The 24,689-nt window shown below is 37.8% G+C and overlaps 1 protein-coding gene across 1 annotated transcript in view; it reads right to left on the reverse strand.

Moving 5' to 3' along the window:
- The window catches only part of SPATA6 (spermatogenesis associated 6), a 92,984-nt gene extending 69,164 nt beyond the window's left edge, over positions 1-23,820 (reverse strand). Inside the window, exons 1-3 of the mRNA XM_054572837.1 lie at positions 23,569-23,820; positions 2,020-2,157; positions 825-873 (exon numbers count right to left, since the gene is read on the reverse strand). Coding sequence (XP_054428812.1) covers positions 825-873; positions 2,020-2,157; positions 23,569-23,820 — 439 coding nt within the window. The remainder of the gene's footprint in view (positions 1-824; positions 874-2,019; positions 2,158-23,568) is intronic.
- Positions 23,821-24,689: the final 869 nt, after the last annotated feature.

Below are 24,689 nucleotides of genomic sequence, written 5' to 3' on the forward strand. Positions count from 1 at the left end.
GAGTTGACTAAACTATAAACTCCCTGAATGTAAGACAACGAGCCAGCCCCCATCCCTCCCATATGCCCAGATCCCCGCATGGTGCCAGGCTCCACGTTTCCACATTGCGAGAGTCCCAGTGAGGTGTGGATGGAGGGAAGGTGTGGAGGAGATGACAGACACGGATGATGCCCAATACGGTTGACCTTTTGATATACAGTTACATATTAGACCAATCTGGTGATCCCTGATCCCTTTCTAACTGCAGGAATAACAATGGAGCTTTTCATTTTATATCCAGAGCTCAAGTAACTATTCCCAAGTGCAGACCTTTGTACTACTGCTCTCCCCAACAGCTGCACCTTTTTATAGTTGACTTCTACTACTTCGAAGAATTTACTATTATCCTTAGCCTTGAAACTGTAACATTGTACCAAATACAAAACATATATTTTAAACTACCATTACATCAATCTTGTATTATTTACTCTCTTGATTTGCAATAGGCTGAAAGTTAAAAGACATATTTTTGTCTGCAGGTCAGAGCCCTACCTAACACGAATCTCTGTTCTTACATTATAAACAATCTACATTATCTTAATCAATGAAAAGTTCAAATAAGTCTTTTTGTTTTCCATAGACCAACCACAGAAAAAGAAAAAATTCCCAGCCTCTCTGCAGCCATGCATTTTTTTATTATTTCCAGGTAGGTAAATTCTGAAATTCCCCAAAAAATGCTCAAGGTTTTTAAAATTCTTATTAAACTCTTTTTAACTTTTATTAATTCAAGATTAAAGAGAATTCTAAGATGTCTTAGAATCTGGATTGAAAAGTTAAAAACTTACATTCCAGCTGTGCAACCACATCCCCAGGGTCCACTGCTTCAGGGAACACCTACAGGCGGGGCGTGGAGAAGGAGGCAGGATGGAGGAAAGGAAGTGAAAGGAACAGACATGTAACACAGTCTCTGATTTTTCCCTCTTGTGCCCCAAATATTCCTTTCCCAAACAAAGAAGCTTTTGCATTACTGAGAACTATGGCCCGTTCTCTGCTCCCCATGACCACTATGGAAGATTTCACAGACACTTCCGCCGGCGCCGCCTCCCTCTCCACCCTCGCCTGCCAGGGTCCTTCCCTTTGTTTTGTTACCTCAGTCATATCGGCCTTCTTGGTGTTCCTCCAACTCATCAAGCTTGTGTCTAACAAGAAGCCTTTTTATTTTCTATTCCTCTGCCTAGAATGCTTTCCCCCTAGACCTTCAAATAACTGATACTGCGCCATAATTCAGGCTCAGCTTAAATGTAATTGCCTTCTCTGGCTCCCCTTTAAAATAGACAATCCCCCTATCCCTCAGTCCCTCTCTGTCCCTTACCCTCCCTTTATTCCCTTCGTGACATTTACCACTATCTCAAATTGTATTATTTATGTGTTTACTTAATTATTGCCTCCTATGTCTCCTATTCAAATGAAAGCTCCAAGAGGGGAAAGGTGTTTGTCTACCCAGTGCTTTCAAAAGTGCATGCAACAGAGCAGGCACTGAGTAATCATTTGTGGAGAAAAGGAAGAGGGAAGGAAGGGAAGTAGGGAAGGAGGGATGGAAGAGAGGGAAATAGAGAAAGAAGGAAATTTTAAAAGTGAGAAATACAACTGGTAATAACCAAAAGCAGAGGTTTTAGGGGAAAAAAAAAGACAAAGAACACACACAAGAAAACCATAAGTAAAATATGATCTATTCTTACCTATTAATATTTCCTCTCTCATTTTTATGAGAATATTATTTAGAATTCAAGGTTCTGTATTTTATATATCACTATCACAATTTTAAAAATAAACTGATCCATCATGAAAAAGAGGCAATGGATCCAATGTATAACATAATTCATATGTACTTTCAAGCCTCCAAATTTATGTGACAAATCTTCCTTTGAATTAAATCCACGTACACAGTCAGCAATAATAATTTAGGTCGTGTAATTTAATCAAAATTTGGAACTATTTAAATCTTTTGTTCATTAATTTTGCTGTGAGATTTGAACTTACCTTTTCAAACACCATTCTGGCGTTGAAGACCAGTGGAAAAGTGGCTGGGACACATTGTGTCTTTTTGTATTGGCCAAACACACAGATGCTAAGGTAGATATCCTCCTTGTCTTTCAGCACCACTCCTGGACAGGTTACCTGAAGGAAATTAGGTAGATGGATGTAACTGCCTTAGGAAGTCCCTGATCCATCCTGCTAAAATGACTTTTAAAACATAACATTAAAACACAGATCTGCTAAGCTAATAAAAAATGTGCACAAATAAAAAGATATAGAGAAATTCTAGCATTTGTAGAATTACAGAAAATGCTTTTATAACTTTCATCCCCCTGAGAAATCTTTGATTTTCCATTTGGTTGTTTGTGCCACATTTGAAGCTCTAAGTACTGGCTCTTGGGACAGACACTAATAGTTTTAAACAGTCAGCCTTAGGCGCCCACTCTGTGCTGAAAGCTTACATACACTGCTTCAGCATCATTTAATCAGGAAGGATTAAGAATCAGCAGAAATAAAACACTACAATAGAAGACAAAAAAATATCAATAAAGAGCACAAACTTGACCTGCATTACCCTAAACAGCAGCCTATACACCCCCTCATCAAAACCAATATGGCAAAGTACCATAGCAAGTGAATTTTAAGTTTCTAGCCCAATAAAATATTTTTTAAATATAAAATTGCACTTAACCATCCTCACAGATGACTGAAAGTATACACATAAAATGTGGAGTTTCTAAAAAAATACATTGCACAGTCTCTCCAGTCCCTGTCATATTTCATTGTCAGTGACAAAACATGCCGTTATCAGGATCTTAAAGGCATTTTAAGATTTGAATGCAACCTACCCATATAGAACAATTACCCAACATCCCGTAATAACAAGATCAAAGTATATTTTAATTGTTTTCTGAACACACATAGCTTTCTTGCCCCATATTCTTCCACTTTCTGGATAACTACTCCTTACTTGTCCATTCCACCTTCACCTCATTTACTCCCACCATCTGCCAAGGCTTACGCCAACTGTCATTTCCTAACAAAGCAAAAAATACTTCTCTTAATTCATCAGCTATCATTATTCTATCTAATTCAGATATTTACTGTGAGTTTACTATATGCAAGTAAATATGTTTTAGATTCTCATAGGGTTTTGTTGCTTTCTTAAGGTCCTAATTATTGTCACCATGCACTTTAATTAAATGGAGACATCTCACCTCTTTTATTTGACTATACATTCCCTGAGGACAGAAATTTTATTTTCCTTGTCAATGTATCTAAAAACACCAACTTTCAGTATTAAGAAGATGCTCAGAGATTTTCTAGTATGGTTTTTGATTTTTCAGATATGAAAACAACAGAGCCCCACAAAAGAATAGTTGATTTACTTACTTAAAATCACACAGTAAATATCAACACAATACATTCGAAGTGCTTAGGACAGCGCCTGACAGAGCATTTATCCAGTACAGCTATCATCATTTGACTGAAAACCAAACCATTTACCTTCCACATTAATATAGACGACCATGTTTCATAAATGACTATGACTTCATGTCCCTTCATACACAGAAGTTGATTATTTTCTATGCCAGATATTTTTTATTCATATTTACCCCTTATTCTACTTTCTACTTTGTCCTAATATATCCCCAATTGATTACTAAAATCAAGGTGCTCAGTAAGTCTCCTTCTGTCAATCAGCTTCTCTGCCTCATTAAAACCAAAACTGTCTGAGAATCGCTCAAAGACATGTTCTCCCAAGTGGTCACTGCTAGCCACTTATGCCTATAGATGTGGCCAGTTCAAACTCAAATGGGTTGTTATTCTTGTAAGATACAGGATTTTGAAGACTTATTACAAAAACAGTTACTACCTTATTAATAACTTTTTTGTTAGTTATATTTTGAAAGGATATTTTAATAAACTGATTTAAATGAAATTATTAAAATAAATTTATCTATTTCTTTTAACTTTATTAATATAGCTAGTAGAAAATTTGAAATTTCATATATACAGTATTTATTTTGCATAGTGCTGGTCTAATTGTCCTCACTGAAAAACTTTGTTGTCTCTTACCAATTTGTAATATATGCAAGAAGGCATGACTTTTTTTTCTCATTCATATTTCTACAGATTCTGCCAATCTTTAAAGAAATATCTGGCATCTTTCCAAAAAGAAAGCAGGAAAAGGGAGGGGAGTTCAAGTAAATAAGGCAGAACAAACAGGAAATAAATAGCAAAGTGGTTGACTTAAACCAACCCTATAAATAATTTCATAAATATAAATACTGTTGTAAGCATTCTAATTAAAAGGCAGAAATTGTCAGATTGGATGAAAAAGTAGGACACAAATATGCTGTCTCTGCAAAAAATCCTACTTTAAAGATAAAGACCCACATAAAGAAAGCACTTTCAGAATGGAGGAATATATATCTCTAAAAGGCAGCCCCTCTATAAAAGCAACTGAAACACTACCAAAATCTGTCAAAAACAAATTTTTAGAGCTCTGGAAATTAACCAGAGGCTTACAACAACCTGAGGAGCATTTATTCAAGAAAAATATTTGAATTCTGGTATAAATCATAATATTGTGGTGCTTTAACATACTCTACTGCCAATCCTTTTTACGCAGGTCTTCTGTAGCCATGAAAACCAAAACCCTTACAATCATGGTAGCCATGAAGCCAGGAGCCCCCTGTCACTGGAAGAGAACAGATTTAGAGCCAAAACCCCTATTCCCAGGGCACTGTCATTGTTCAACCTGTCTCGCAGTACCATGGAAATCCCCATTTACAGAGTTCTCTGTATTTGGCTTGATCAGAGCTTACAAGACAAACAGGCTTTCCCTTTAAGGTGTTTGTCAAAAACAATCAGTAGCAATTATTTAACATCACAGATGCCTGAAGCAGGGATCTCAACGGGGCAAACAATAAAGTGACCAAAACACTTAAAAGGCAAAGCTTGAGAAATGCGGGGCGGGGGGGGGGCGGTGCAGGAGGAGGGAAAAGGGTGGTTGCCAAGTTAGGATATATTCTTGGCAATTTAGAAAGTCAGGCACACGCACAGTGCTGTGCACATGACTCTAAATCACTAAAATAGCCTTACTCTCTCACCACAGGCTGATCTTAAGGTTTTAGAAAAGTTAGAAGTGAAGACTAAGAGTTGTACTCTGCCTGCCAGGACATAGAAAGCAAATCCCAATTTGCACACAGAGTGATCCTCAGCAAAGGCTGGGATACTTATGGGTACAAGGCTTTTAAGAAATATAAATACAATCATTAGCAAGCCATGAGGCATAGACTTCGGTGGCCATATACGACAAAGAATTACAAACTTTAGTTCAGGAAAGTAATGAAAACAAACAAAATGCAACAACAACTGAAAATAATAAACCCTAGGAAATAGGGAGAATCAGATTCATAGAATTTGGTATATTTAAAATGTCAAGTTTTCAACAAAAATTATCACATGCAAAGAAACAGAAATATGGCCCATACACAGAAAAAAAAAAAAAGCAGTCAATAGAAACTATCTCTTAGAAAGTCCAGAAGTAGGGCTTACTAAACAAAGTCTTTAAATCATCTTTTATAAATACATACAAAGGACTAAAAGAAACCTCGTCTAAATATCAAAGTAAAGTATGGCACTATGGCAATATGGCAACAATGTCTCATCAAATAACAAATATCAAATAACAAATAGATTTTTTTAAAAATTTTAAAGCAACCAAATAACAATTCCAGAGTTGAAAAGTACAAAACTGAATTGAAAAATTCACTATAGAAGATCAAGAACAGATATAAATTGGCAGAAAAAAGAATAACTGAACCTAAAATTATGTCAATTAAGGTTATCCTGTCTGAGAAACAGAATGAAAAAGGAATGAAGAAAAATGAAGTCTCGGAGACCTATGGGACACCATCAAGCACAGCAACATAGATATGAGAGCCCCATAAGGAGAGGAGAAAGGGCCAAAAAGAATATGTGAAGAAAAAACAAACAAAAACTTCTCAAATTTAAAGAAAAACCACCTACACATACAAACAAGCTCAAAACACTCCAAGTCATACATCAAATAATCAAATTTTTAAGACAAAGATGAAGAGAGAATATTGAAAGTATCAAAAATGATTCAGCAGACACCAAAATTCTCAATAAGATTTCATGCTGATTTCTCATCAAAAATATGAAACCAGAAGTGGGAAGCCTATTCAACATGCTGAAAAACTTTCAAACAAGAATTTAATACCTAGAAAAATTTTCCTTCCAAAAAGAAGAAAAATTAAGACATTTTCAGGTAAGCAAAAACAAATATTTCATCACTAGCAGAACTTCCTTTCAAGAAATACTAAAGAAAATCTTTCAGGTTGAAATGAAGGGGCACTAGAGAGCAATTCATATCCCCATGAAAAAATAAAGACCACCAGTAAGGTAGCTACTAGGACAATATAAAGTAATCATGTATCTTTTCTCTCATTTCACCATTTAAAATAAAATTTCATAAAGCAACAATTATTAAACTATTTTATGGGCTTATATGAATAAAAATGTAATTTATAGGACACTAAAGAGAGGGGGGATGGAACAGAAGAAGTTTTGCATACTTCTGAAATGAAATTGTTATTAATCCATATTAGATTGTTATTAATTAAGATGTTAATTGTGAACCCCAAAACAACCACTAAGAAAATAAATTTTAAAATATTGTAAGAGACACAATAAAATTAAAGTGGTACTTTATAAATTAGTTAACACAAAAGAAAGTACTAACACAAGAATAGAGAAACAAAAAAGACAGAGAAGACTACAAACATCTTTGAAAGAAACTGAATACCTAAATAGATGGAAAAAAATATACCAGGTTAATAAATTAAAAGACTCAATATTGTTAAAATACCAATTCTCCCAAAATTGGCCCATAATTTCAGTGCAATCCCACACACAAAGAAAACCAACAATATTGAATATCATGAGATAAATTCACTTCAAGTGAAAAATTAGTTTGCACAATTTGAAAATAATTTAAAAATAACTATTTTGGATCTTTCACCTTATAAGGGAGAAAACCTCCATTAAAATTATAAAATTTAAAAAGGTAAAAATATTTGGCAGATATATAAAAATAGGCTACGCGAGAAATCTTGGAATATTTAGTCAATGAAATGAAAAATCTCAATAAAGGAGATTGAAAATTACCTTAATGAGTTAATAAGAATGTAATACTGAAGTCTAATAGCACTGTCAGAAGAAAGAAGAGAACAGCAGAAAACAATATTCAAAGATATAATATCTAAGAATTTTCTAGCTGAAGAAACCCATAAATTCTTAGATGGAAAACACTCAGTGCAAAACAAAATAAATATAAGGGAATCCACAGCTCTATACATCATGGTGTACTGAAATACATCAAGAATAAAGTGAAAATACATAATTATTATGAAAACTTTAAGGAGACCATGCAGATAAAATTTAATATGAAATTAAAGATATTTCAGAGAAAACAAACTTCATAAGAGCAGCAGATAGAGCCCTACATCCAACAGAAGAAGTTATATATTATTTTCAAGTAAATAGAGAACATTCACAAAAATGGAGTAAGTATTAGGACATAAAGGAAATATCAACAAAAATATCATACAAGCCCCATTCAATATACCAGTGAAATTAAATTAAAATGCCACAAAAGATAGTAATTATACATATGTGTAGGTGTGTATCTATGAGGAGGTGTATACATACATATAAATCCTATGCATCTTGAAGTTAAGACAAACTCCTAAATATTTCATAAGCTAAAGTAGAAATAACAATAAAAATTATAAAATATTTCAAACCAAATAATTTAAAAACAGTATTATCAATGCTTTTGGGATGACAATTAAGCAGCACTTGGAAGTAAATCAAATACCTTAAAGATAGGTACTAAAATGAGAAATACGTTGAAAAATACAGAGGAATAACAACACAAAATTCATCATAGTGATTAGCGAAAGGTAAGAAAGAAGGAGGGATTCTCACAGAGGGAGATATACAGAAGGTTTCACCTCTATCTGTAATATTTTACTTAAGCTGGTAGGTGGGTATATGGGTGTTATGTCACTCAATAACTTTTTGTATGTCTGAAATGTTTCAAAATAAATGTTTTAAGAATAAAAAACTTAAACCTAAATGAAGTATTTGATTCACAAACAAAAATCTCATCAATGAACACAAATGAAAGATCCTAAACAAAAAATTAGCAAATAAACCCAGCAAAATATGGTAAAAAATAATATGTCCTGACCAAAAAGAATTTATCATAGAATGGAAAAGGTGCGACATCATAAAATGTGCCCTTTTTATAAATATGGGAGCTGTATTATATAATAATCTCATTAGATTTAGAAAAAGCACCCAATATAATTCAATTCTCAGAATATTTTTGAAATTAGGAATAGATGGAAACTTTCTTAACTTAATAAATGAAAATCGGCATGTTTGTTCATTTGTATTAAAAATATGGTCCACTGTCAGCAATTTCATAAGATTCAATCTAATATTTAGGTGTGAAACAAAAGAAGCATAGCTTGAAATAAAAATAAAAATAAAAGACTAGTATATCTACTATTATTCTTACTCTTTAATATTATACTGGGGGGATGGCGAAAGAGTAAGTAGAAGCTGCGCTACTCTCCTCCCAGGACCAACCTGGTATAACAACTAAATAGAAGAGAAATCATGCTGCATAACTAACTGAACTCCAGCTAGAGAGGAGACCTATAGCCAAGGATAGACAAAAGAAAAACACTTCAACACAACGAGACTGGCAGTGAGTGAGGAGAAGGCAGAAACGGCTGGTTGGGCTACCATGGGTGGCAGCTGAACTGCCGCCATGGGTACCAGGTGGATAATTCAGTCATGAAGGGTTCTCCCTGAGAACTGTGGGGTCTAAAGCCAAGCTGGGCTCCCAGGATACAGCACCAGAGCCAGAAAGGAACCCCAGGTGACATTCAGCTGTGAAAAGGAGCAGGGTTTTTGTCCCCCAGGGAGAGACAGCTAGAGATGCAGAGAGCTTCTTAAAGGGCCAATGCACAAAATTTCATTTGCACCCACTTACCCTGGGGCTCTGTCAGAAGACGGGAGAGTAGACTAAAGACATTTGAGAAAAGTCTGGGGTTGGTGGACTTGAGGAGAGAGCCGAAGGAACAGCCACCAGGATCCCTGTGCTGGGTCATTCCCAATAGTGCAGAAGCCATCTTTCTCAGACAGAGCATTCCTCTCCAAATGGCATCAGCCTGAGGAGAATAATAGCCCAGACTGTAAGAATTACTCTGCCCCACCCTGTGGTGCTTAAGCCAGGCTGCTGATTACAGCTTAAAACTATATCACTGATTGGTTTAATAACTAAGGTGGAAAATACAAAGAAGCCAAAATGGGAAGACAAAGGAACATACCCCAAATGAAAGAACAAGCGAGTTCTCAGGAAGAAGAACTAGATGAAATGGAGGCAAGCAATATCTCAGATAGAAAGTTTAGAGTAATGATTATAAGGGTACTCAATAGCATGAAAAAAGACATAGACATAGAAACCATAAAAAAGGTCCACTCAGAAATAAAGAATGCAATACCCGAACTAAATAATGCACTGGAAGAAATAGACAGTAGGTTAGCTGAAAAAGAGGACTGAATCAGTGATTTGTAAGACAGGGTAGAAAAAAAAAACAAAAAAACACCCAGGCAGAGCAGCAAAAAGAAAAAAAATTTAAAAAATGAGAAGAGCTTAAGAAACATTTTGGACAACATGAAGCGTGATGACATCTGCATCACAGAATACCAGAAGGAGGAGTGAGAAAGGGATTGAGGCTCTATTTAGAGTAATAATGACCGAAAACTTCCCTAATAGGTAAAGGAAAAGATACACAAGTCCAAGAAGCTCAGAGAGTCCCAAAAAAGTTGATATCCAAATAGCCCTACACGGAGACACATCATAATTAAAATGAAAAGGCTTAAAAGCAAGTAGAGAATCCTAAAAGTCGCAAGAGAAAAGCAGGCAGTTATATACAAGGGAGCACCTATAAGACTGTCATCTGATTTCTCAACAGAAACATTTCATGCTAGAAGGGAATGGCATGAAATATTCAAGGTGATGAAAAGCAAGGACCTACAACCAAGGATAGTTTACCCAGCAAGGCTATCATTTAAAGTCAAAGGAGAAATAAGGAGCTTCCCAGACAAGAAAAAGCTAAAGGAGTTTGTTAACACCAAACCAGCACTGCAACAAACATTAAAAGGCTTGCTTTAAGAAGAACAAGAAAAAGAAAAAAAAAGGGGAGGAAAACAGTCTAACAATACAATGGCACTAAATAGATTGTATCTATCAATAATCACCTTAAATATACATGGCTTAAATGCTCTAACCAAAAGACACAGGGTAGCTGAATGGATAAGAAAATAAGACCCATATATATTCTGGCTCCAAGAGACCCATCTCAGATCAAAAGATACATACATACTAAAAGTAAAGGGATGGAAAAATATATTTCATGCAAATGGAAAAGAAAAGAAGGCTGGGTAGTGCTACCTATATCTGACAAAACAGACTTTAAAACCAAGGCTAGTAAGAGACAAAGAAGGACACAACATAATGATAAAGGGAACAATCCAACAAGAGACTGTAACCCTAGTAAACATTTATGCACCCAATATAAGAATGCCTAAATATGTGAAGCAAATTTTGATGGACATAAAGAGAGAGGTCAACAGAAATACATTCATAGTCAGGGATTCTAACACCCCACTGACTTCAAAGGATAGATCTTCCAGACAGAAAATCAACAAGGAGACAGAGGCCTTACATGACACACTAGATCAAATGGATTTAATTGATATCTTCAGAGAAATTCATCCCAAAGCAGCAAACTATACATACTTTTCAAGTGCACATGGAACATTTTCTAGGATAGACCACATGCTAGGACACAAAACAAGTCTCAATAAATTTAAGAAGATTGAAATCATATCAAGCATCTTCTCTTGACCACAATGCAATGGAACTAGAAATCAATCACAAGAACAACACTGAAAAATATGCAAGGACATAGAAGCTGAATGACATGTTATAAAACATTGAATGGGTTAACAACAAGAGAAAGGAAGAAATCAAAAGACATCTCGAAATGAGTGAAAATGAGGACAAAACAATCCAAAATCTGTGGGAAAAGCAATCCTAAAAGGGAAATTCATAGCATTACAGGCCTATCTCAAAAAACAAGAAAAAGCTCAATAAACCATCTAACTTCACATTTAAAGGAACTTGAAAGAGAACAACAAAGCTTAAGGTGAGTAGAAGGGAGAAAATAATTAAGATAAGGGCAGAAATAAACACAATAGAGTCTAAAAAAATGATACAAAAGATCAATGAAGTCGAGAGTTGGTTCTTTGAAAATATAAACAACATTAATCAACCTTTAACCAGACTCATCAAGAAAAAAAGAGAAGGTACTCAAATAAATCAGAAATGAAAGGGGAGAAATAACAACTGACACCAAAGAAATACAAAGGATTGTAAGAAAATATTATGAGCAACTACATGCTAACAAACTGGACAACCTGGACAAAATAGGAAAATTCCTAGAAAAATACAATCTTCCAAAACTAAATGAGGATGAATCAGAGAATCTGAATAGACAGATTATACCTAGTGAAATTGAAGCAGTAATCAAAAAATTCCCAACAAACTAAAGCCCTGAACCAGATGGCTTCACAGGTAAATTTTACCAAATATTCTGAAAAGAACTGACACCTTACCTTCTCAAACTATTTCATAAAATTCAAGAGGAAAGAAGTCTCCCAAACTCATTTTACAAGGCCAGCATTATTCTCATTCCAAAATCAGATAAAAGCACTACAGCAAAAGAAAATTACAGGCCAACATTCCTGATGAACATAGATGCTAAAATCCTCAACAAAATATTAGCAAACCAAATACAGCAATGCATGTAAAAGATCATACACCATGATTAAGTGCAATTTACTTTAGGAATGCAAGGTTGGTACCACAGTCACAATTCAAGAAATGCAATTCATCACATAAACAAAATGAAGGATAAAAACCACGTGATCATATCAACAGATGCAGGAAAAGCATTTGATAAAATCCAGCACCCATTTACGAGAAAAACTCTCAGCAAAGTGGGGTTAGAGGGGACATACCTAAACATAATAAAGGTCATATATGGCAAACCCACTGCCAGCACCATACTCAATGGGCAAAAACTACAAGCATTCCCCCCTTAAGATCAGGAATAAGACAGGGGTGTCTGCTTTCACCTCTCTTATTCAATGTAGTACTGGAAGTCCTAGCAACAGCAATCTGACAAGAAGGAGAAATAAAAGGCATCCAAATTGGAAAAGAAGAAGTAAAACTGTCATTATTTGCAGATGACATGATATTGTACATAGAAAACCTCAAAGATTCCACCAAGAAACAACTATAACTGACAAAGTAGCAAGATACAAAATTAATATTCAGAAAACAGTTGCATTTTTATATGCAAATAACAAACTAATAGAAAGGGATAATTAAGAAAACAACCCCACTCACAATTACTTCAAAAAGAATAAAATACCTAGGAATAAACCTAAGCAAGGATGTAAAAGACCTATACTTGGAAAATTATAAGACACTGAAGAAAGAAATTAAAGATACAAAAAAGTGGAAGCATATGCTGTGTTCATGGAGAGGAAGAATTAACATCATTAAAATGCCCATGCTACCCAAAACAATCTATAGATTCAACACAATTCCTATCAACATTCCAATTGTGTATTTCACAGAACTAGAACAAATATTCCAAAAATTTATATGGAACCACAAAAGCCCTGCATAGCAACAGCAATCCTGAGAAACAAGAACAAAATTGGAGGAATAGTGCTATCTAATATGAAATTATAAAGGCCACAGTAATCAAAGCAGCACGGTACTGGCATAAAAACAGACACAGAGATCAATGAAACAGTATAGATAGCCCAGAAATAAACCCTCACCTTTATAGACAATTAATATTTGACAGAGGAAGCAAACACATACAATGGACTAAAGATAGTTTACTCAATAAATGGTGTTGAGAAAATTGACATGTACATACAGAAAAATGAAACTAGGCCACCTTGTTACACCACACAGAAGAATGAATTCAAAATGGGTCATCCCTGGCTGGTGTGGCTAAATGGATTGACTGCCAGCCTGCGAACCAAAGGGTCACCAGTTCAATTCCCAGTCAGAACACATGCCTGGGTTGTGGGTCAGGTCCCTGGTTGAGGGTGCACAAGAGGCAACCACAGACTGGTGTTTCTCTCCCTCTCTTTCTCCTTCCCTTCTTATCTTTCTAAAAATAAATAAATAAAATCTTTAAAAATGGATCAACTTAAATGTTACACGCAAAGTCATAAAAATCATGGAAAACATAGGCAGCAAAATCTTGGACATTGTTCATAGCAGTATTTTGTCAAAGACGTATCTCCATGCAAGGGAAACAAAAGAAAAAAATAAATAAATGGGACAACATCAAACTAAAAAGTTTTTGCACAGCAAAGGAAATCAACAACATAAAAAGAAAATGCACAGAAAGGGAGACATATTTGCCAATACACTACGCAAGGGGTTAATATCCAAAATTTATAATGAACTTACAAAACTCAACACCAAAAAAACAACCCAACCCAATTAAAGTATGGGCACAGGAACTGAATAGACAGTCCTCCAAAGAGGACGTACAAGTAGCCGATAGATACATGAAAAGATGCTCAATGTCACTAATCATCAGAGAAATGCAAATTAAAACCACAATGAGATATCGTCTCACACCTGTCAGAAGGGCTATCATCAATAAATCAACAAACAAGTGCTGGCAAGGATATGGAGGAAGGGGAATCCTTTTACACTGTTGGCGGGAATGTAGATTGGTACAGCCACTGTGGAAAGCAGTATGGAGATACCTAAAACTAAAAATGGATCTGCCTTTTGACCCAGTGATCCCACTTCTGGGAATATATCCGAAGGAACCCAAAACACTAATTCAAAAGAATGTAAGCACCCCTATGTTCATTGCAGCATTATTTACAAATGCCAAGTTATGGAAGCAGCCCTAGTGTGCATAAGCAGATCAATGGATAAAACAACCACGGGACATTTACATAATGGGATACTACTCGGTCATAAAAAAGAAGAAAGTTTTACGTTTTGCAACAGGATGGATGGACCTGGAGAACATTATACTACTAAGTGAAATAAGCCAATCAGAGAAAGACAAATACCATATGATTTCACACATACATGAAATCTGATGAACAAACTGAACTAACCAGAAAAATGGTGATGGACTCATAAATGGAGAGCAGGATGAGAGCTAGTTGGGGCGGGGGAGCGGTGAGGGGGTAGAGTGATTGAGCAAAAAGGAAAAAGGACTCATGGACATGGACAACAGTGCGGTGACTGAGGGGGAGGGGGCGGGAAGGGATCTAAGGGAACTAAATGGTAATAGAAAAAAATACAATAAAGATTAAATTTAAAAAACTATACTGGGGATTTTAGTCAAGGATATAAGTAATAAAAAAATGTATGGAAGAAGTAAAAACTTCTATTTGCAAACATGTACTTCCACATAGAAAATCCATAAAACTATTAGAACTAATATGAAATTTCTGCAATGTTGTTGAATATAAATATAAAGAATGTTCATAGGAGCACAATTTGTAATATTCCAAAACTGGAAAAGATGATAATGCCCACCAACAATAGAAGAGATGCAGAAGAACTGAATAGTTTTCTAAAGAAGACATACAAATGGCTAACAGAAACATTAAAAAGTGCTTAACATTACTAATCATCAGGGAAATGCAAATCAAAACCACAATGTGATATCACCTCATACCAGTTAGAATGGCTACAATAAAAAAAGACAAGAGATAACAAGTGTGAGTGAGGGTATGGAGAAAAGGGAACCCTTGGACACTGCTGGAGGGAATGCAAGTTAGACAGAGCCGCTATGAAAAACAGTATGAAAGTACCCCCAAAAATCAAAAATAGAACTACCATATGATCCAGCAATCCCACTTCTGGGTATACATCCAAAAGAACAGAAATCAGGATCTCATAGAGATATCTGCACTCCATATTCTTTTTTTTTAAGATTTATTTATTTATGTATTTATTTATTTTTAGAGAAGGGAAAAGAGGGAGAGAAACATCAACATGTGGCTGCATCTGACACATCCCTACTGGGGACCTGGCCTGCAACCCGGGCATATGCCCTACACTGGGAATCGAGCCAGTGACCCTTCAGTTTGCAAGCCAACACTCAATCCCCTGAGCCACATCAGCTAGGACTGCATTCCATGTTCTTTACAGGATTATTCACAATAGCCAATATACGGAAACAACCTAAGAGTCCATTGACAGATAAGAATGAGATATGGGGGGGGGGGGGGGGGTGTATTATTCAGCCATAAGAAAGAAGGAAACCCTGCCACTTGCAACATGGATGAATCTTGTAGGAATTATGCTAAGTGCAGTAAGTCAGAGAAGACAAATACTGTATGATATCACTATATGTGGAATATAAAAAATATAAACTCAGTGAAACAGAGTGTTGAGTGGCAATTACCAGGGGTTGGGGGTCGGGGGAGAAATTAGAAGATATTAGTCAAAGGGTACAAGCTTCTGGTTATAAGGCTAACACATTTGGGCTCTAATGCACAGCATGGTGATTGTAGCTAATTATATTATATCATATACTTTGTCGTTGCTAAGAGTATAGATCTTAAATGTCGTCACCACAAAAAGGAAATGGAAACTGTGTAATGGGATGGTGGTAATCATTTTGCAATTTATAGCTTATCAAACCAACAGGTTGTACACCTTAAACTTACACAGTTGTGTCAATTATATTTCAATAAAGCTGGAGGGAAGAAAAAGCAATAGAATGGACAAAGAACTACTGCCTCACAAAACAAGAATAAATTCTCATAAAGAAATTAGACTATAAAAAGTTCATACTGAAAAGAGTTCAAAAGATATTGTGACAGAAGTCAAGATAGAGGTTACCTTTAGGAGAGGAAGGGGCAGGTGGAGTAGATGGGAGGAATGGAACACAAGAGGCAGTCTGGGGTACAGACGATACTCTAATCATTGATCCGGGTAGTCATTAGACACTTAGGATTTGTGCACTTTATGACTGTAAGCTATAATTTCATAAAAAGTTAATTTAAAAAGTCAGTAGCATTCTTTATTTGCCAGCAGAAAAAATTTATATCTATATCTATATCGATATAGATATCTATATCGATATAATGAAAAAAAGGAATTCCTAAAGAAAGTGAAACCAAAGGGGAAAAATAAGCTTGAATTAGAAGATTTTTAGAATTTTACAGTATGTATAAACAATAGAGGTTAGTATCTCAAATATATTTAACAAGAAAAAAATCCTCCCTGGTTGGTGTGGCTCAGTGGACTGAGTGCCAGCCTGCAAACCAAAGGGTTGTTGGTTTGCTTCCCAGTCAGTGCACACACCTGGGTTGCAAGCCAGGCCGCCAGTTGAGTATAAATGAGAGGCAACCACACATTGATGTTTCTCTCTCTCTCCCTCCCTTCCTCTCTCTCTAAAAATAAATAAGTAAAATCTTAAAAAAAAAAAAAAGAAAAGAAAAAAGAAAAAGAAAAAAACCTTACATACCCAAAGGGCAAAGGAAATGAGGTAGCTATTAATAAAAAAGGAAACCTCTAGAACTGGAGATTGGAGTTATGCAGCCACAGTCCAAGAAATACCTGTAGCCACCAATAGCTGGAAGAACCATGCAGCCTCCTCCCTTAGAGCCTCCTGAGGGAGTTTCGGCCCGCCAATACGTCTGTTTTGGGCTGTTGGCCTCCAGAAATGAAAGATAATAAATTCAGTTGTTTTAAGACACCAAGTTTATGGTAATTTGTTATAGCAACTCCAGGGAGCTAATACAATTCCCAAAGACTCAGTAGTTCCATTTTTAAACCTATTCCCCAGAGCACTGGTCTCTATAAGATCCAAAATCACTTCTATTACAACAAATATTTTACTATTTACCTACGTAATTAAAAAATAAACCAAAACTGAATACAGAAATAATGTATAATAAAAAATATATTTGTACATGTAGATGCTCAGGAAGGACTAAGCTAGAAGATGTAGTATTTGTACCTGTGGGCCCTGCAGGGAAAAAAAAACAAACAAGAAAAACTATCAATAAGGGCTCCTAGGGGCTAACTGGGCTCAAAACAACACCAACAAGAAAGGACAGAGCCCACTAGCAATTTCTAAACAGGGGCCTCTCATACAAGTGGCACTTCAGGGAGAGACCTTCAGGGAGAGGCCTGGACTGCCTGGCTACACTGTGTTCCTGCAGTCTGAGCCAGCCTTTACAGTAGTTCCTGGAACTGTATTTCAACCAACAGGACTGAGACTTTCCCCATCTAATGGGAGCTGTGCAGCTATATCTTCATTAGTATCTTCACCCACCAATCAGAGCAGCTCCATTCTGGTCATCTAGGAACAGTGCTTTCTGGACCAATCAAACTGTGAAGATTTGGAGTCCTCATTTGCATGAGGACTGACCACTCATGGACCAGGGACAGGGTCTTCTCTAAATGTAAGTCAGCTACCTTATGGCTTAGAGAGTACATTTTCCTTCAAAGACAGAAGACTTCATTTCTCCGTGTCTTCAGGGCGCAGAAGAGAGAGCCAAGCAGGGTAGAGCTCTCTGGCAGGAGAGGGGCCGCTGCTGAGGTTCACGTCACTGCAAGGGGGCCTCACAACCATGCGGTTCCACAGCCACGCTGTTTCATAATTGAGCTTAAACAACACTGCGCTGTCTCACGGCAGTGCTGTTCTCACAGCCCTGCTGTATCACAAATGAACTGTTTGCAGCGAATAGTTTCCCTCTTCACCGTACCCCAGATGGGAGATTCCTGTTGTTGAATTGGCACTAGTTACCATCAGTTGACATATCTATAGACGGAATCTACATGAACTCAACAGTTTCAGAAGCATAATAATAGGTGTTACATATTGTCAAGTCAAACACAAGCAGTGGCGTCCCTGGTGCCATGATTTTTCATAAATAGAACTCTTAGCAGAGTTCCAGGCAAAACAAAGTACACTCTCTCCTCAACTTACATGGAAATTGTATTCCTAAAAAATCCACTATATTTTTAAAAATTTTTTTAAAAGTTTGTGTTTATACATAAAACAGAATTGTTATTAACCTCCAATAATTATAAACAGGTTTTCATCTCTATATCCAATGGAACAGTCAAGTCATGCAGAATAGCAATTAACATCAATAGGACCCCCAACCACTATGGCAAACAAACGTAGCCCAACAAATTTCTAAGTTACTCCCTAGAGCACGTTACCTGCCCTGGAGAAAAAAGCGACATACGGACAAGAGGGGATATGTACAAAGTACACTCATTGCTACACTGTAATATTAAAAAATAAGAAAACACTGGCATTTAAAATTTCATGACCAGGGAGATAAAAATGAAATCACTCATAAACATACAGCACTACAGAGCAATTAAGGAAATGAGCTAGATCCACAAGAAACAACACTAATAAATTTCAAAAACAGTGAAGTGCAAAAACAGGTTTATAGAAGGATACATACACTATGATTTCATTTGTGTAAAGTTTTAAAAATAATAGTATAGGTGGTACTTAAACATACACAAATATGTAGTAAAAGTACAAAAATCTGCATGAAAAGAATATACTCCTACTTCAGGATATTTATTACCTTAAATATAGAAAGAAAGGTCAGGAAGAGGTGCAAAGGGACCTTAACTAGGTTTTTTAATTTTATATCTTTAAAACAAAAAGTTGTGTCTTTAAAAGAAAACATTTTTATGTCTTTAAAACATAAATCTATAGCAAACATGTAAAATGGACTATTTGTTAAATTGGGGTGGGAGGAATCACAGTATTCAGGGGGTTTTTTCCTGAAAATTTGAAGTATTTTATAAAATATTTTGTGAAGTCTATATATGCCAGAGAAACTTACCACCAAATGTAGCGTAACTGAGATACCACTCTATAGAAATGTGGGTAAGAATCACATTCAGATGAGCAGTGACTGAAAAACACCCAATGTAGGGTAAATGGAGGCAGTCTGGCTTCCTCACCCAGATGTCTGGGCGACTAAGGGAAGACGTTTCCCATCACCTTGAGAATGGGCCTGATAAGCAGTGTTCTCATAGCCTTGAGACTGGGTCCAGCAAGCAGATCCCACACCCCTGAGTGGGCTTGCATGCGTGGTATGAAGCTCTGTTGTATAATACCTGTTGATTCCCTGCCGGCTTCGTTTGCTGTAGGTATATAAGGGAGATAAGGGCATGGGACAGGGGCCACGCAATGGGACACATGAGAGGGGGGACAGGTGACATGCAGTGTGACATGCAGACACATGCTGGGGACACACAGCTTGCCGCATGCGTGGATCGCCCGCCCCAGATTAAAGGCATCTCAGATATCCCAACAGCTCTGTGAATATTCTTCGGTCTGCCTGTATCCTGTGAACCTGTCCAGCCTTAAACGGTTCCAACACACCCAATGTTATCAATAATTTGAGTGAAGCAATGAGGTGAAGTAAGTAAAGAGAAAAAAATTATATACATAAACTAACCCCAAACTGACATTATTCAGGTAAAGCAAATTGGCCAGTTTCATGGCTCAGTCATTGGGCTTTACTATCATATTTCCAATTTCTTCCATGTTCCCAAATAATGTCATGAAAATTGAACTACTGAATAGTAAAAAGATAGAAAGAAGCAATAAAAATACTTTTTTCCTATCACAGATGATTCAAATATTAAAAGTGTAAAGGATGGGAAATATAATTCTTTTGCTGCCCTTTAAGAAAAAGTTACTTGGCATATCATATCATTCTCCAAAGATTCATTGAGAAAAGTCACACTTTCTTCCTGGCAATGTATTTCCTCTCAAGTCATATGGCTCTGCTGAGCAACACAACATGCTGATTCCCACTAATACAAGACAGCAGCACAAATAAACACAGAGGGGGAAGAGAGCAGAGAACAATAGAGCGCCATACTTTCACTACGCAAGAAGAGATCAAGCATCTAACTTCCAGTTTATAAGAACTGGAGAACAAATTAAATGTACAAAAAATTCAAACAATAACACAACAAGAGATACTCTGTATCTGAGCCCCACCTCTTCAAAAGGTAATGTGTACAAAAAGATTTGTGCATAAATGAATGTTTATAGTAGCTTTATCCAGGGCAGCCACAACCTGGTAACAATCCATGTAATCATCTATAAGGAGAATGGATAAACAGATTATGCGCATACACAGCAACAAACATGGATGGATCTCAAAAATATGCTGGCCAAAAGAAGCCAGCACAAAATAATGATACGCTACCTGGCTCCATTTACCATGAAGTTCAAGTCTTAGCAAACTATAGCAACAAATCAGAATAGTAGCTCCCTCTGCATGGGGTTTAAAGGATCACAAGGGAACTTTCTGGGGTGAGGGATTTGTTCCAAATCTTGACCTGAGTAATGGTTACATATGTATATGAATTTATCTAAATTCATTGAGGGGGGGAAAGAAAGGAAATTCCACGGGAGTAGAAAAGGATAATGCTGTGTATTAAAATGGACTAGAAAGACCTAAAAAGACAATGCGACACATAAACTTTGACTGGGTCCAGGTTTGAAAAAGTTAACTATACAATTCATTTTTGAGACAACTGGGAAACTTGAATATGGATTAGATATTAAGGAATTATCACTAAGTTCTTAGGTGTGTGATAATGGTTTTGTGGTTATGTAGAAATATGTCCTAATTTTTAGATGTATACTGAAGTATTTAGGAGTGGATGAAATATAATATCAATAATTAACTTGAAATTTTTCAACAAAAAATACTTCTTTTATATATAAGCATATACATATGTCCTTTCAACTACTATGTTTGAAAATGTCAATAAAAAGAACCATATTTCATAGATATAGAATGATCCTCAGGGTATATTAAATGAAAAAAAAAAGCAAAGTGCAGAACAGCTTACATAATATACTATCAATTATTCAAGAAATGAAAGTAAAAGAATATGGAGGAATTTATTGTACATGTATGTGTATCTATTTTGTTATATTACAAAAGAAAATACTAGAAGAATAAATCAAAGATGAATAAAAAGTTATCAATAGCAGATGAGGATAGGTGGGGAAAAGGTTTGAGTAGAGCCAGAACTGAAATTTCTCTGAACATATCATTTTATATAGCTTTGACTTTTATGCCATATAAATGCATAAAATTAAATTGAGAAGAAAAATCTAAATCGAAAAGAAGATGTTAATATCCATGGTCACCTAATTCCTCTATTCAATCAAAGCCAAATTAACCAAACTTGTTAAACTTGTATAGTTATTAATGGTCTTTTTTGCTACCTCTGACCATCAGAGCCATTTAACAGGGCTTGTGCTGGTCAGAAAACTTAACATCTTGTTGCAGATGTGCCCCTTAATAGTTGTGCAATCCTAGAAAAATAGTCATGCTATGCCTCAATGATTTTCTCATCTGTAAAAAAAGAAAAAAATACAATGATAGATAAGATTTCTTAGAAATGTAAAATCCCGTGACTCAAACGCTTGGTTAAAAAAAAAAAAAGTAAACAGGAAGGTTCCATTCTTTCTGTAGTGCAAATAATACTGAGAAGAAACAAGAGAGAAATAAAACTTGTTTCTCAGACTCCTTTAGGCAGCCAGCAGGTAGAGAGTACAGCAAAACATTTCCTCTTAGAAAGTCTGTGCGGGCAAAGGAAGGAAAGCAGCAGCCGCCGCACTCAACAGGCTGCAAAACCCCATTGGTTAGCTGGGACGAAACAGCAGCCAGTAACAAAGTCTGTAGACTTTTACTAACTGCCAAAGCGGAACGGTTTAGGAAGCGTCCTGTATTCTTTTACTGAACTGATCTTACTTTCCAAATAATTTGCCAACCGTTGGCAGCTGTGGAAGGAAAACATCTGAAGCTAGGGCTATAGTTTCCAACAGAGCAGAGAGAAAAATCTCTGCTGGCTTTAAGACAAACTTGGATCTCCTCCACCCCTGCTGCACACTCTGCCCTACCCAGCCTTCCCTTCTCTAAGACTTAACAAAAGACCTAAAATAGTCTTGTGACTTCCCTGGAGGTTTCCTGGACTGCGCTGCAGGAGCCTCATTCTAAAGTGAGGAGGGACAGCCAGGAAAGGAGGGACGCAGCAAGGGTGGGGCTCAGTGGAAAGAGAAGCCTCGCTGCAGGGCGTGCAGGAAGTGAGAGGGCTGCTTCGTGCAGCACCCAGGCGCCTAATGTTGCACATTTAAGTACTCTCACCGCCCTCAAACCCCAGTTTTGATGCGAGAGCAAAGACTGAGCTGAGAGATAAAAAGACTTAGAGAGGTGGGAGGAGAGAAAAGGGACTGAAGGAAGAATTCTGGTTCCAAACTGCTCGCGGATCTAAAATGGGGGTATGGGGAAAACTCTTTGGAGATTTCGTCCAGAAGAGAAGCTGGAGCTCTTATATGAAGAAGGGAATGAGAGGGTTCTCTAAAGAATGAAGGAGAAGGAAGTTTTCTCTTAGCATAGAGAGGTCCACGTCCCGTCACTGGAGGCCAGGTTTAAGAGTTCTCTGCCTGGGCTGGATTTGCACAGCAAGTTCGGGGAAAAGAGCCTCTTCGGCAAGTCTGGAGGGAGCCTGGATGGGGCTGTGGGTCCTCCAGGGGGAGTTGAGAGAATGAGCAGTTTCTCTGTAAAAGTTGATGCCTTTCTTAGTGTAACAGGAAGGATTAGGGGCATCTCTCATCGTTCGGAGCGTTTGGGGATTGGAGGGGCCTGAAATTATTTCGGAGGGGTTGGAGCCGGGAAGGGCGGCGGGGGTCAGGGGGAGTAGGGTGATGGCAAGATGCTTTGTGAAACGAAGGCACACTTCAGTTGCTGGGTGAGGGAGTTCGACTTTTTAGAGTGAGAGTAAAAGGCCACCAATCAGAAGGTTAGAAATTTTGCAAAGTCTGCAGTGATTTGGGAAGAAATGCTCCCGATCCTACCTCCCCGCAACGCCCCGCTCCTCAGAATGGAGAAATGGGGCCAATAATTCTCACTAAGAGGAGCAGAAGAGAGGAACTTTAAGAGAAACCCGGCCCCAAAAATAACTCCCTGGAAAGTTGGGGGCGGGGAGAGGATCTCTGAAGCAGTTTAGAAATGGTGGGAAGGAACCGCCAAGTGGAAGTTGGGATGAAGTCAGAAGGGCTGAGACAGGGGCCAGGTCTCTGCCCGACTGGAGTGGGAGGGACCTCAAGTGTTTGAGGTGGGAAGACCGAGGTGACAAGGGGTCTAGGCTACCTAAGGATGATTCGGAGGGTGAAGGATATTTTGAGGTGACTCGAAGTTCTCTGAGTTGAACAGAGGAGGCGTCTGGAGTAAATTCCGGGGACTCGATGACACTTGGCGGCTGGGGCTGGGAGCGTGACCGGTACTCACAGAGCGGATCTCCAGCGCCAGAGCGCATTGCAGCGCCTTCACCTTCGGCATCCGCGCGGGGTGTGGCGGCGGGGAGGGACCCCGGCCGCGGGCCCGAGTGAGGCGAGGAGACGCGCGGCGGAGCGGGAACGGGGAGGAGACGAGGTGGCGGCCGCGGTGGCAGCTGTGGCCCCCAGGCCGGGGCCCGCGGTCCAGCCTGGGTCCGGCCCGAGAAACAGCAGTGCGCGGGGCGCGGACTCGTTGCCATGGCATCCAGGTGGGCGGGGCCGGAAGAGAGGCGGGGCACGGACGCGCCTGAGCGGCAGCGCTAGGGCGACCGGCTGGGGGCAGGGCTCGGGCTGGAGGCGGGGCGCGGGGGGGGGCAACGCCGAACGGGGCGGGGTCGCGCGAGGAGGCGGGGCTTCCTAAGGGGTGGGGTGAGATCGGGGCAGTTCTGTGACATCAAACTACGGGCCCAAAGGCAGACAAAGGGGAGAGTGACTGTGTCAAGGGACAGTGCACGGGTAGAAAGTTGGACTCAGGAGCCCTAAGTTCCAACGTGGCGATGATACCTTGGGTTCGTGGCGTCCCTTTGCGGCCTCAATTTCCCCAACTATTAAAGAATAGTTATTACTAGTTCTCATTTGAGTTTCGCTATAGTTTACAATGACAGCAAGAGGAAACTGAGGATTAGAGGGGACTTGCCCAAGTCAAAGGCATAATCGAAGTATTACCTTTTACATTTTGATGTTTAATCCGCCAAAACTCAATCTTTGTACCTGATGTTAAATAAGAATCTGGGATTCTGTTTTGTTTGTTTTTCCTCCAGAGAGTGAGCTAAATTTCCCCAACAATACCCCTTTAAACTTTCTATACTTCCCTTATTGATTTGTGACACCACATGTGTCATATATTAACTACCTAAAGTTCTGTCTTCAAGCATTCTATTCTGTTTCAGTGTTCTATTTGTCATTCTTGCAATATTATCACACTGCTCTATTACTATAACTTCTTAATATCCTGTTTGGCAAGTCTCTTTTTAAAATGAGATTGATTTAGCTATTTGTGATCCTTTATTGCTTCATTTTATTTTAGGGTAACTTCATCAGTTTCCTCAAACAGTCCAAATGGAATTTTTATTA

This window comes from Pteronotus mesoamericanus, unplaced genomic scaffold (assembly GCF_021234165.1).
Source record: "Pteronotus mesoamericanus isolate MK-2021 breed Mesoamerican mustached bat unplaced genomic scaffold, CSHL_Meso_final contig_105, whole genome shotgun sequence".
In the NCBI taxonomy this organism is placed as follows: Eukaryota; Metazoa; Chordata; class Mammalia; order Chiroptera; family Mormoopidae; genus Pteronotus; species Pteronotus mesoamericanus.